The following is a 14,268-nucleotide window of genomic DNA, read 5'->3' as shown; positions in this document are numbered from 1 at the left end:
ATACTGGATACAATCCAATACAATGAGCAGTGCAATGATCAGTGTATTTATGCTAATCCCTTCATGACAGATTAGATGATGTGTTGAAGATGAAGGCAGGAAGAAAGCGGCAGAGTCCAAGGAAAACTCATGCAAAGCAAAACCAAAGTATCAAGAAAGAAAGAGTGAAGGAAGGAAACGAATAAGAAAGAATTAAAGAAAAGAGGAAGGAAATGTATTGAGAAAGGCTGCGTGGTAACAGGAGCAAAACAGTAGCTAATCTGTCAGGGATTAACACTTTAGAATGCTACCAGTTGAGGGCTACGACACACACACACACACACACATACACACACATACACACACACACACACAGCACAGTAATCCCTCACTGTCCTAGTAGTGACCTAATAGCTTCACAGTTAAACCACACGTGCACTAACTCTGCAGCTTCAATGCAGCAAACACAGCTGGGCTGCTGAATCTGCAGCACGACACAGTGACGTGACTGATACAGGAGCTTGTATCACTCTCTTCTGTATCTCTTTTCATCCTTTCGTCCTATACAAATTCCCTCCACTCTGTTATAAACATGCAGAAGCAGCGTTCAGTTTTTATGTACCAAATATTTGGAACAAGCTCCCAGAAACCTGCAGGACCAACTCCAACTCTGACTTCTTTTAAATCAAAATTTCAAACTTTCCTGTTTGCTGCTGCTGCCTTTTATTAAACCAGATAATGATCTTATACTGCACTAGAGCTTTTACTCTGGTGTGTTATATTCTATTTAAGCTTCTATCCTAGCTTTTCTTTTTAGCTTGTTCTTATTTTCTAATCTTTAATGTTTTTATGTTTTTATAACTTTTGTAATTATGTCTTATTGTTCTTTTGCACTTTGTCACAATGTTCTTGAATGTTTATGTAAAGCACTTTGAATTGCCCTGTTGCTGAAATGTGCTCTACAAATAAAGCTGCCTTGCCTTGTACCTTTTATACACAATTGCTGTGCATCCCTTTTCAATTTGAGCTTTCATTTTAGTTTGAATAACCCCAGATGCCCCTCACATCTTTCAGAGTCTTCCTGAATAAGCATTCCTCAGGGAGCAAGGTGTGTGAGTCATATTATACATTCATTTTCTATGTGTGTGTGTGTTCAAGGAGGCTCTGTGAGGATGTGGGTGTGTGTCTTTGTGTCCCCTGTATACCAACAATAAGAGCTTTGACACACACATGCACACACAAATACAGAAATGTTCTCCAGTAGATGGGCAGAGTTGAGATGCTGGTTCTTCAGGACCTACACAGGGACGGGCTCTGGCCTTTTTCTGGAAGGATTGTTCTCTGTTGTTTTTTTTTTAAACATACAGTTTAACATCCATTTATTGTCTTCAAAAATACAATGAATGGAACATTTGAACCTCTATATGGAGTGGACCGTGGAAAAATGAGACACCACAAAGCCCCAAAACATCACTGTGGTGACAACTGCTGGATGCCGGCTCTGCTTGATCATGGGAAAAATGTATCAACGAAGGTAATTTAATTATGCAGATAGTATAATAATCTGGAGGAGCTAACACTGCTGGGATTATCTGTAATGAGTCTGTAGAAAAAGGCTACAAAAATATTGGAAATGGATGAAGTGAAAGAGGAGACAAAGCACAAACGTGTAGTTAAACTTCAACTATAGATCTTGAAAATGTGTGTTGTCATGTATCATCATGCTGCAGAGATCCACTGGACTTGTTGTCTGTACTTTGTTTTGCTAGTGGTTAATTTACTGTCATGTGCCTCAGCCTTTAGCTGGAGCAGAATGACTAATGTCCACTTGTATATATTGATCTGTTGTATAAATTTAGCAGGCTTACTGGCTCCTGTGAGCCTTACAATGCTAACAGGTGGCTAATTGTTATAGCCCTATACTTTAGACTTACACGAGAAAGAGCTGTAGATGGAACAGACTTTCTCACTGCAGACATTTTGATTTCCATATCTTTTTGACTCTCTCTTTGTTTCTCACTGACTTTCTCCTGGTTAAACCTGAAATCTTAAAATCCTTTCAGCATTTTGAGGGGTTTGCCAAGGTGGCATGTGTAAATTTGAGGTGGCATGTTTCTGTATAAAGTTCCTATTTTGATAGTATTTCACAGTAAAGCAATATGCAAATGGCGTATAGACAAACACTAGGACTAATATAATTAATACTTTGACCGAGAGAAATAACCTTCACTGTTGAAAAAATGACAGGGTTAAGAGCAGATTTCATGGACCCCAATGACCAAAATGTTTCCTTTGAATTGTTTAAACAGAAGAGGACGTTTGACATGACAAACAGCAGTGGGTGATGAACCTTAAAGAGGGGATGTTTTCTACTTACTGTGGATAAGTGACTAAATGTAGATGACATGACGTTACATCAATTTTCAGTTCAGATCAAGTTTCACAAGGGAAACCATGTTACTGCTCTCTACAGTTCAGTGTTTAACTCCATAGTTCCCTCCAGACTTGATACAAACCTCAAAGCCAACCATTGAGTCACCTCACGTCGCCTTTGTCTTGGCCAAAAAGTTGCACTCAAACGCACCACAAAGACTACAGCCGACGGCCAACTAACATGTACGTTCTGCGCCTGCGTGAGATAAAATAACACCCCCTGCCAGCAGGTCGCAGTAGTCTGTATTCGTCATTCAAAAAGGGAAACCGGAAGCGCTAGGATGGCGGATCTACAAGCCGTCGGCTTGGTGTGTCAGGGCCTTTAAGGATATTTACACTAGGTGCTACAAGAATAAGGAGAATCATTAAGGATCCCAATTACCTGGATAACGGCCTTTTCTCCCTGTTGAGGTCGGGAAGAAGGTGCCGGATACACCAGGCCAGCCCTGAGAGGCTCACTGGAGCTTCAGGCCACTAGGATCCTAGATGAGGTCACTGCCTAAGACTGAAACTGAAAGGGTCTGAAAGGGCATGAAGTTCCCTATTAACCGCACAGATTCAGGTTTCCGTGCTATATTCTGTGTAACAAAACAGAAATACCATGAAAAAATTTGCTCCAGAAATATCTGTTATACTGAGCAATCAGACATTGTAGATTTGGTTTACCTTTGGATGTGACATTGATTTACTGTGTACTGTAAGCACTGTGACAAGTTCAGTCAGTGCTGCTTCAGTAGTTGACGAAAATACCTTTTGAAAGAAATCCACATTAGTACTTTTTGGTTTCCATTAAGGTTCTTGATTTTGTTTTCCTTTCCATAATGCATTCAGAGGTCAGAGTCAGTTACAAACATCATCTGTATACAATGTCTTGGAGTCGGGTTTGGACCGGTCATGGCGACTCACTTTGCCGTACTGCTGCCTTTCAGATGAGGTATTAAGGTGAAATTGACTCCACAGCCGACATATTAAGTGTATAAAGGATTACAGTTCATCTCTGTCTGTCTGCGGTTGTTCTCTAGAGAGGCCAGACAACAGACAGCTGTTGTTGTTGTTGTATTAATGACGTCACGTCTGTCTGAAAGGACAGTGGAGCGAAAGTGGCTGTCTGATGTGCTGACTCTCGGGATGGTGGAGTGAGTCAGGTCTTTCTTTCCACCTGAATTATAGAAAAGCAGGTGCTGTTTGTCATCAACACGATTCTGCTTTTGGATTATTCTACTAAGTGGTAGAAAGACAAATGAAAAGAAGTCAAAGCATCTGTACACTGATCTCTATTGCAAACACCTGATGTCTAAGGTTTCGGTCACACAGTACCAGTTGTCTCACAGGGAGGCGAGGTCATACATTTTCAATTAGCACACCTGAGGTGATAAAAGGCAATAACCTTTTGAAGGTGCAACACACTTAAAGGTACAGTGTGATGATTTGGTGACATCTAGTGGTGTGGTTGCAGATTGCAACCAGCTGAATCCCCCTCCACTCACTCCTCTTTTTCTAAGACTGCGGTAATGTGAACTGCCGAGTGCAAAACCGTGGTTCGCCTCGCTCAGAGGCCATCCTTACCATAATGACACTACTTTAGGAGCAACAGAAGTCAGACGGTGGCTGGCAGTACTACGGTTTTGCACTCTGCAGCTCATGTTACCACAGTTTCACAAGCGTGTCAGAGAACTACGGTGGCCTTCAGGTAACATAGATATGCAAATGACTCTCACTAGAGCCAGTATTTGGTTTGTCCGTTCTGTAGAACTACTGTAGAAACATGGCAGAGCAACATGTGGACTACGTAAGAGAACCCGCTTCCTATGTAGATATGAAGGGCTCATTCTAAGCTAACAAAAACACAACGATTCTTAGTTTCAGGTGATTATACACTAATGAAAACATAGTTATGAATATTATATTCCATTTCTGCTAATAGATCCCCCAAAATGTTACATGCTCTTAAATGTCAAACATAGGCCTTCACCCACAGAGACATAACATAGAAATGTAAACATCCCCAAATGCAAAAATAAATTAAGATCCCTGAATGACATCAGGCACGGATTAGGCGCTGTGATAAATACCTGGATCATCTGGAGAGCTACATGTCTGATCTGAGGCCCTAAGGCCCGAAAGAGATGGAGCGAGTTGTGGCAAAAGAGAAATAGTCATAGAAAGGCCGACAGAAACCAACATGTTCTCATCCCAACTGGTCACATACTGTCGTTTTGTCACACCCCTTGGTTTCACTTTAGGTTTAGGCAACAAAACCACTTAGTTAGGTTTCGGAAAAAATATCTTTTGGGCTTAAAATTGTTGGTGCACAGGGGCTTAAAACTACTACGTTTGTAAAGTGAAAATTAAACTGAATGTTGTGAACGTGGGACACAAACCACCTTCCCTCCCTCTTTAAATTATGTCACCACACCCCCTTTGCACTTTCTCTGAACGTTTACTGTTGCCACTGATGGGTTTACATTGTAGTTAATGGAAAGCCTGGTGTGTCTCATACAGGTGGGTGAATGCGGGTGAAGGGTGCTTTGTGCGGCGGTATCAAACGCCAACGGCCATGATAAAGTGTCGGTATTTGATACCCTGGGAATGAGGCCGGGCTGGAGAAACAAATGCGGAGAGAAAGCATGTCTTCAGATTGCTTGTTTTGTCCAACTCAGTACATTTTTAACTTTTGTTTACACATTGGTCCCAGTATATACAATCCTGTCACTCCCGTCGTCATACAGACAATAAAGTCAGAAGAGATGATAAACATGGTGCATAGGTTCAGGTGTGGATGACCCTCCTCGACATTCAGATCCAATTTGAGCAAAAACGGAGATGCTGCAACAGCACTGAAGATGCTCCCTGAACTCTCTACTGACATGTTCCTGAACTTTACCAACACTGTGAATAAAACCCTTAATTTCTTCCCCTCCCTTTCCTCCGGCTCTGAGCCAAATGACTATTCAGTTCAACGGAAAGCTATAAAACGCTCTGACTAATATGACTGTGGGAGTCATTTTCTCACGAACACATGCCGTATGGCATGTAGCTCTATTACTTCCTTGATTCTCTGCTCACCTTCCTTCCCTCTTCCTCTCTCTCTGTCCCTCCCCTCTCACCCTCCCTAATTAGGCAGTCCCTCTCTTTCTCTTTCTTCCTCCTCCATCACTGAATTTGCCTCCAAGGCGTCAGCAGACCAGCCAATCACAGAGAAGAGGATGTGGCACTAAACCCCTCCCATTGCCACTTACACTCTCCAACCAATGAGCTCAGAGATGGTGGGCAGGACTTATGTTGTGGCCCTCCCAGCTTCTCTCCCTCTCTGCCTCCTGCAGCTAAACTTGCTGTCTCACTCATGCTTCCTGGCTTCACTCACATGCTCAGAGAGGGAAGAGCTGCAGAGTCTTAGCCGCACATGAAGAAGCTCTGTCTATTTTAAACCACACCGGATTGGACTCAGGATATTTGTATAGCTCTTGCGGCGTGTGACAGATTGTATGAACGAAGTAGAGCCAGAGCAGAGTTCCTTTGTTTTACCTTTTTATTTAGGGTTTGTCTCCATCTGACTGTAGGTGGTCGTGACAGAGAGAGAGCGTGTGTGTGTTTGAGTGAGTCTGCATGTGTGTGTGAGAGAGAAACAGAAGCAGGATGATTGCGGCACAGCTACTAGCCTATTACTTCACTGAACTCAAGGATGATCAGGTCAAAAAGGTGAGTGGTTTCTTGTTTCTACTGCCTCCATCTTTGACATTGGGTTTGTATGAATGAAAGAGGCTGATGAAGAAGAGAGCATGTGTTTGTAGAGGTCATTGAGTGAACTCACACTGTCATCATCACAACTTTGCTGTAAGGCTGGAGGTTTCTAGTACAGTGCATATCAGGAAATGTTTGTTATGTGATACATCTCTTCAAGGAAGTGAATAAAACATGTTGGGAGAGACAAATCAGTGAGGTCAATTACCCTGACTCAGTGAGACGTGTCAAACAGCACAGGGGTGTATTTGTGTATTATAGTAAGATGTGTAAAGAGACACGACTCACGGCTGTGCCATAGGCTACTTGAGCTTTGAGAGGTGTGGCGATGAGGAGGAGAGAGGAAGTTGAAAGGACAGATGACCAGAGGGACGAGAAGGAAGAACTTGACCATATGTTGAGTTTCTTTTATGTTCTCGTTAAAGTGATATTTTATTTCTCTGAGTAGAGCGCAACAGAGTAGAAAGAGGAAAAAGAGCCAAGAGTCCTTTTAATAAGATAAAATATTTAGTTATTCAGTAAATGTACAGCGTCTCATCATTTTGCAGCCGTCTGGTAAAAACTGATCCTTTGACATGATCATGACCACCATAATAATCCTAGGAATACTGTATATTCTGTGTGTTTTCTTTCTTTTTCCCCCCAAAAAAGAGATAAAGGAACTAAAAAAAGTGGCAGCAGCATGCTGTGTGTCTTAATGTTAAAATATCCTGTAGCATTAATGTGTGTTTAACCTAAAAGAACGAGAAAAGAATTGATATGTGTGCAAATGAGAAAGAAAAGCTGATTATTGTAGCTTCTTTTAGTAGGTTTTAAAGCACTTTTGAATATGAAAAAGTTCAAGGTGAAAGAGGCGAGGAGTGACATGAATGTGTCTCTTTCATTACTTCTCAGCTGAGCAGCCCCCACTCATAAAACTGACTGGACCAGTTTTAGTCGCCCTTAGAGCGCTGCGTGTGTGTTGCGAAGGAGCTTTTCCAGTCACTCAGACCCCAACAGTTCTCAGAACTTCTTGACTGGATGTGCCATGAAATAATGTTGCCAGGCAACAAACACAGCTCCATCCTGTAAACTAACGTTGTCTCATAAAGTGAGTCAGAGGAAGTCAGACCCATTTGTGTCATTATATTAGTCCTTGTTTGGATATTTCCCTGCACTAGTGGTTATGTCTTGATCACATTTTGTGTAAATGTGTATTTATTCCAGAGCCATGTCTCCACATGTGCTGTCAACATATGGTGCAGGGGCCCTTTAAAGTCGCTTCCTGATGATGTCACATGTCATCATCACCAACTGCAGATTCTACATGAAACAAATGCTGATCTTTTTCCTGTTTAAATGGAAAACGTTCACAGCTATCACACTTCCGTCCTCCATTCGTGTTCTCTCTGTCTGCAGTCACTTTCTCACTTCAGTTAAAGCAGCGGTAGGTAGAAATGGAGCAAATATGGTTTAAAAAAAGTTATTTTTATAAAGCGGTCACTACATCCTGACAGTAGTGCATGAAACAGGTAATCTGAAAAAAAAATCATGTGCCTCTGTGTCCTCCGGTGCTCCTAATGGCATCTGCAAGATTTCACAGATCGGAGGAAAACAACCAATCAGAGCCGAGCTGGAGCCTTGCCGTCTCTGAGCAGTTGTCAATCACTCACAAACTCCGATCAAACGGTCAAACTAGGCAGCGCTGATCAAATATGAATCAGTATTCTGTTACTGTAATGCCTATTTCTCTCCTCAAATGTTTTCAGAAACATCTTGTAGTGTACTGTTTAGCTGTAAAATTAGAAAGTTTGTGACCTGGCAACCATATTGAGATCAGTTGAGGAAATACCAAGCACCGCCCACCAGCCGGAGCACAGCCAATAGGAACGCTCTCTCTCTCTCTCCCTGAAATGACCTGATTGGCCAAAGTCTCCCGTCACAAACTAGATTTTTTTTAAAGCCTGAAAACAGGTTTGTGGAGGTGAGGAGGTGCAGAAGTCTAGGTTTCTCTCAGAACACTTGAATTACAATATGTTGAAAGGTTATTATGGAATTTTTGCCCAATGATACCAAAAATATTCTGCTTACTGCAGGTTTAATTCTTTATTCGCACAAGGCGACACACAAAGCTGTCATTCCCAGATGTGTGAAAGTCAAACCAGGGTCGGTAAAAGGTAAAAGACATTTATCAGCAGCCAAGATCTGATGTAACACAACACATATCCCTCCCTCTTTACTCCTGCTCTCTTCCTCTCCCTGCCTCCCTAAAATAGGACAGCTTTGAACCATGTGACCGTAGATGACAGGAGGAAGGCTTACACACAAACACACCCACACACACTCACACACTGTTCCATGTGTGTAGCTATTGTGAAGCTTTTCAAAGAACAGGGTTCGTCTAGGCCTCGACATCAACTTCTCTAGTTGTGCGATTGTGAAACATACAGCTCTGGATTTAAGCAACCGCAAGTGAAAGTAGACAGATAATGTCATCACTAATGTGTTTTCAGATGAACTGTATGTATTAGCAATCAGCTGAGTGCGTCCTCACTTCACTCAATCCACTGCAGTGTCCTTGACGGCACTCTTTGGTACATTGAGGGCTGTTAGCGGGCATCCAACGCAGTAGTTCAGTGTGGGTGTGTGTGTGCATGGGGGGTGGAAGACGGGAAGAGGGCAGCGTAGAGGACAGTATTTTTCCACATGGCACACGAGGCTGTGTGCACAACATCGTGCGCACGTACATGCACAATGGAGTCAGGTTTCAGTGCTTCCTTGAACCACCTCGCCGTGACAAGGAGACCAAGGCGGCATTGTTGAGAGGAGAAATGCAAACAGAAAAGAGGGGGAGGAGGAGAAAGAAAAGGGGAAGGAAGGAGAGAGTGCGATGTTAGCTTCAGGCGGTGTTGGAGAAACTTGTGTGACAGAGGTGTGTTGAGGGGAAAACATGACCTTTACAGATTCATGCGTACAGACACACACACACACACACAGAGGCCTCATGTCACCTTTTCAGGACACTTTCACATTAGTGGAAAAACTGGGAACTCCTATTTTGGTTAATGAATCTAATAAAAATACTTGTGCACAGTATTTTCTGTATTCATGTGAGGTGTAAGAATCCACAGCAGACATCCGAGCCGTGAGATCAGATGATGCCATGCTATAATAAAGTGCTTAGGCATGGTTTCTAGCTGCAGAGTGCTGAGTCATAGATGCTCATTTCTATCCTGCAGCAGAAACTGAGTTTAGTCTGAGTTCAGTGGATTTCTCTCAGTGCGATGTGGAGAAATGTGGACAATGCCTGTTGTTGATCCTCCCCTTTGTAACTCGGCACCCCTGGTCGGCTAGTAACACATTGTTATTTAAAAATGCATTATCATTCAATTAGTATATAAAGAGCACATTTGAGAATCCAAGTTCGCTGAGTGCACACATACTGTATATAAACTGGTTGGTTCACTGAGAGTACAGTCAAGAACGCTCACGCCATAAGTGAAAACATTGTGGTAATGGTTATACAATTGTGTTGCATTGGGACGTTCAGTTTCCATCATATTGATTCATTACAACTCAGAACAGAAATATAGTAACTATTAAGAGCAATGAGTAGCAGCACTGGCAGGCATCAGTGTAGTAGCAGTTGGCAATGAGCAGACTGGGTCGGCAGCTTAAATAACCTGAATGGATGTGTTCACATCAGCTGACAGCTGGAGGGGTGCACATGACCTGCACTAAACTAATACATGCTTAATCTCTCCATTCACAGAGATAAAAATCTGTTTCGAGACGGTTACTCAGATTTGTGTGGTTTGTGACCACAATTTGGTACAAAGTTGTCTGTAAATCATTGATATGCTATACTGTATATATGTAAACTTATAAAATGTTGTGACTAACATGTTAGCTGACAGAGCTAACAGTGGATGCTACGCATGGATGTATAAAGAAAACTGGATACAGCGTTGGAGGCGGGCGCCCGTTCATTCCTATGAGAGTTGCTCAGTGGCGCATGAATCCAAAATGGCTCGACAACCGAGTGATAAAGTACCCGGATCATCCGGCGATCTTCCGCATCCATTAGGCCCATAGAGCAGGCGCAGTAGCGTTTCCTTTAACTCCGCCTCCCAACCCTCGCTCCAGCCTTGGTCTGGGTCTCATTCACATGAACGGAGGAAGTGAAATAACTCTGGATTCAGCTATTAGTGCATTTTACAACTTTTAGGATCTAATGATTTAAATAAGGGCTATTCATGTATTCGTACTGGGTAGTTGTTTCACCTCAAAATTATCCGCTGAGTTACAGACGTCTTTCCCAATGTCAGTCTAGGGGGGAAAAAGTATTTTGTGACAGACACAGAAGTTGTAGTACAGCTTTGTGGCCACTACGAAAATTTGCTCCATGCCCGGCCCTCTTCCTGGGGGCTTGGTTCTACGCTTCTGGGACGACGTCGTCGGTTGGGATGGCGTCGTCAGCTGTAACCGCTGTATGAGATCAGAGCAGGGCAGCAGTCATGAGCTAGCCAGTGGGGCACGCTCACATGCACGAATACACACTAAAAGGCACACGTGGCCTATGTCAACAAAGCACAGAGAAGCTCTGATTACAACCCACACAGAGGGCGAGTGGCTTCATTCTCTGCTCAGGTAGACATTACTCCACTATATGTTTACATAGTAAATAGTTGTTTGCTGCTATGTTAATGCTCTGGATATCGAATTTCACACTTTAAAAGTGAACTCCACTGATTTAGCTTTGCACTCCTATAACATTGTTTGAGTCACGATGGACAAAATTGATGCAGCAGAATCAGAGTTGTCCTTTTTTTTATATCATGCATTTTTCTTCCTTCTCAAGTTCGGCTGCCTACGTTACCCATAATGCAACTCTAACTGCCGACAATTCGGTTCGAGATTTGGGTGTGTTATAGGCTAATGTAGCCTCAAGCAGGGTTGAGCAGGCTACAGCTCACTTCTTCAAACTTCACACCTCCAGATTATTTTATTCTCAAACTTGTAGTTTTCAGCTCCAACCGATGCTGACTCAAGTGACATCACTTGAGGCAATTCATCAGATTTCGTGCAGCTCCCTATGGCTCCCACAAAAGGCTTTATACAATGTTTTTTTCACACATGCAGTAGTACTCCCCAAAACCTGTGAACAGACACTGATGTGTGAAAGCAGTGGAGTCCCCCTTTAAGCTTCATGGACATCATGAGGAAAGATTTCACGTCATTGAACAACACAAGTTGGCAAATGTAAGTTTAATTTTAAAAAGTTTGCAATGTAGTGATTATTAATATAGGCTAATGCTGAGAAATTTGATAAGCAAAGAAAATAGTGTTATTTTCCTGTAGCATTAATTTAGGGTGTGGTTACCTTGGTGTTTGTCTGCTTCCCAGACACACTATCATTTGACACATATGGGTTGGAGAGAGCTGGATGAACTCAACCATAAGGACCAGTGAAACAAAACAGTGAGCTGCAGACTAAAGTATTGATTCCCAACGGAATCACCAGTCCTGGCAACCATTTCACATTACAGCGATGCTTTTTTCCCAATGTGAGTATCACACATATCGATAAATGTAACTTTAACAAGGTGTTAATTAAAGAGAAGTGTCAATGTGTCAGTACAGGACCATGCAAAGTTTAGAGTAAAGGCAGAGCTTTCTTATTTACTCTGGATTTCTACTCCTTATTCAGCCATGAGATTAAATAGTTTTCACATTTACTCCCAACATGAGATGTTCTGTGCATAATCTGCAGATATTTGTGGTGCGGTGGCTCGTATCCAACTCTGCTTTCATTTCCTCAGGTTCGACGGCAGACCTGGGTCAAACAGACCACATACAAAAATGCATATACAAATGCAGCCGTAACAAGCTTTGTCTTTGCATTTTTCTCCTGTTTGGTACCATATAGGCGCACAGTGTCACCTGAGGACAAATCAGCAGGATGTTTACCAAGTTGACTTTCAAATACTCCACTTTAATTAGTTCAGTCTTTGTGGGTTTGGCGCTTTGTACTTTATGTCAGCTCTATAGAAATGTTTAACAAGACTTAAGCAGTTTTTATAAATAAAATTATTAAAATCCATTAGTTTATTATAAATATCTGTATATATTATAAGTAGTATATTAACTGCCTAGTTCAATTCTAAATTGTTGTCAGAATAGTTCTTGTAAATACTAACATATTCTGAATTTGGTGTGGTAGTAGTGAGCAGTAGAAGGTGTTGTATTTGTGTGTAGCAAAAGAAAGTGGAGAGACGTGTGGTTCTTTGAGTGTGTGTTTATGGTGTGATTGGAATAACAGATGCTGAGGGCACGCTGTAGCGTCATGATGAGAGGGCGCTGTCAAGCATCAACATGCCCGTGCTATTAAAATATCTCTTCAGTGCATATACAACTCAGGGCTTGTTTGGGGCGCGGTCCAGCAGGTTAACCGTGTGAATGAATTATACTGATCTTATGAAGGTGAGAAAGGTTACATTTAGTCAGCTGTGGACTCCTGTTTAACAAGAGCATGTGCTAATGAGCTTTCATCCCAGAGGCAGACTCCACATTTAGGCAGAATATAAGGAATGTAACACCTACAGAGTAGTTAACAGCTGGACCGTGAGGTTCTCATGTATGTAACTCTCTATCCATGTGGACTCACAACTTGTTTATACTATTCAAACATGAAATACATGTTAAACTGATCATTAATGTGTGTCAAATCGACTTGTTAGTGCCCATTTAATGCACGATGAAAGACAAATTGACCCCTTACAGTGGCAGAAAAGTCTTGTCACACTCTTTATTAACATGCTCTAGCACAGCGATGGCCAAACTCTTTTGGTTATGGGCCATATACAGAAAAATATAAGGTGTCAAGGGCCAAACAATAGTAAATGTGTTGTTTTCAACCACTCACACTGTAAGAAAATCTGTGTGTTTCTAGACCAGCAAACCCCATGTGCCATAGAAAATAAAATTTCTGTCAAAATAACTACAGAACATTTGACATTACAGTAGTTTATTGGGGTGTCCATATATTACAAAAATATTTCTGTCTCTGCTGCTCTTAAATTTAAATTGAATTAGTTCAATACTTTTAAATTCTAATACAGTGCATGGCCGAAGTGCCCACTCAAAATAGTATAATGCCATTATGTGTAAATATGTAAATAACTCATGTTAAAACAGGAAGAAATGGCCAAATATTGGTTTCTGTTCATGGCCTAAGAGCCCACTTAAAAGATTACAATGCAAATGTAAAGATAAGATGTAAATCTGTAAGTCTTATATTAAGATGTAACAAACAGAACAGGCAGAAATGGTCAAATATTGACAGATGATTTCCCAAAATTAAGTCGACATCCAGTGTTTAAACTAGGATGTGTACAGTGCAATTTATTAGAAATACGCTCAAGCCATATTCTAGTTTATTTTTGAAGATTCACAGCTTAGTTTGGCCACCCCAGCGCTAGCACACATGGTCATATCAATACCTGTGTATATTACATTGATTACCTTTATTTATAATTATTAATTAATTTATAATATATTCTTTATTTTGCGTAGACATCTTTTTTTATTTCAATATGTGCTTATTATCTGACACTAAAATCCAAATGTGGTTTTATGTACAATGATGTAAACTGATTGTAACCTTTATGTCAAAAACACACTCACACAAAGTACACTCACACCCAAACTGAACTAGTTACCAGAGACCAGAGCTGTATAGGAAATAATGTAAGACTCATGAAACAGGAAGTTAGGACATTCCTTTCTGATGTCTTATACAATGAGTAATACTAGTAAATCATTACATGGACGTCACAGTTCACACAAGCATTGTTTGTGTGTGGATAACGAATCATGTGAGCATATCTAGTTATTCTTATTAAACATAATCCAGTTATGAATCTCGCTCAAAATCCCTGTAATTGTACAGAGCAGGTCATAATGAACATGACATTTAACCAGAGTCATGTGTCCGTTACAGTCTGCTCTTGGTGTGTAACATTCGTGAATAAAGTAGGTCTTTGCTTCATTTAAAGAGTATGATGCAACAATGGATTTCACCAGAATTGTTTAACATCCTGTTCCTGAGAAGCCAGACAGCTCGGGCTGTTGTGT

The 14,268-nt window shown here is 41.4% G+C and overlaps 1 protein-coding gene across 1 annotated transcript in view; it reads left to right on the top strand.

The window, feature by feature from the left end:
• Positions 1-5,713: 5,713 nt before the first annotated feature.
• Positions 5,714-14,268, top strand: part of hk1 (hexokinase 1) — a 28,085-nt gene continuing 19,530 nt past the window's right edge. The window contains exon 1 of the mRNA XM_074613092.1: positions 5,714-6,111. Coding sequence (XP_074469193.1) covers positions 6,049-6,111 — 63 coding nt within the window. The 5' untranslated portion in view covers positions 5,714-6,048. The remainder of the gene's footprint in view (positions 6,112-14,268) is intronic.

The sequence above is a fragment of the Sebastes fasciatus genome, chromosome 2, assembly GCF_043250625.1.
Source record: "Sebastes fasciatus isolate fSebFas1 chromosome 2, fSebFas1.pri, whole genome shotgun sequence".
Taxonomy (NCBI): Eukaryota; Metazoa; Chordata; class Actinopteri; order Perciformes; family Sebastidae; genus Sebastes; species Sebastes fasciatus.
The sequence above is the reverse complement of the archived record's forward strand: the minus strand, read 5'-3'. Positions and strand labels throughout refer to the sequence as shown.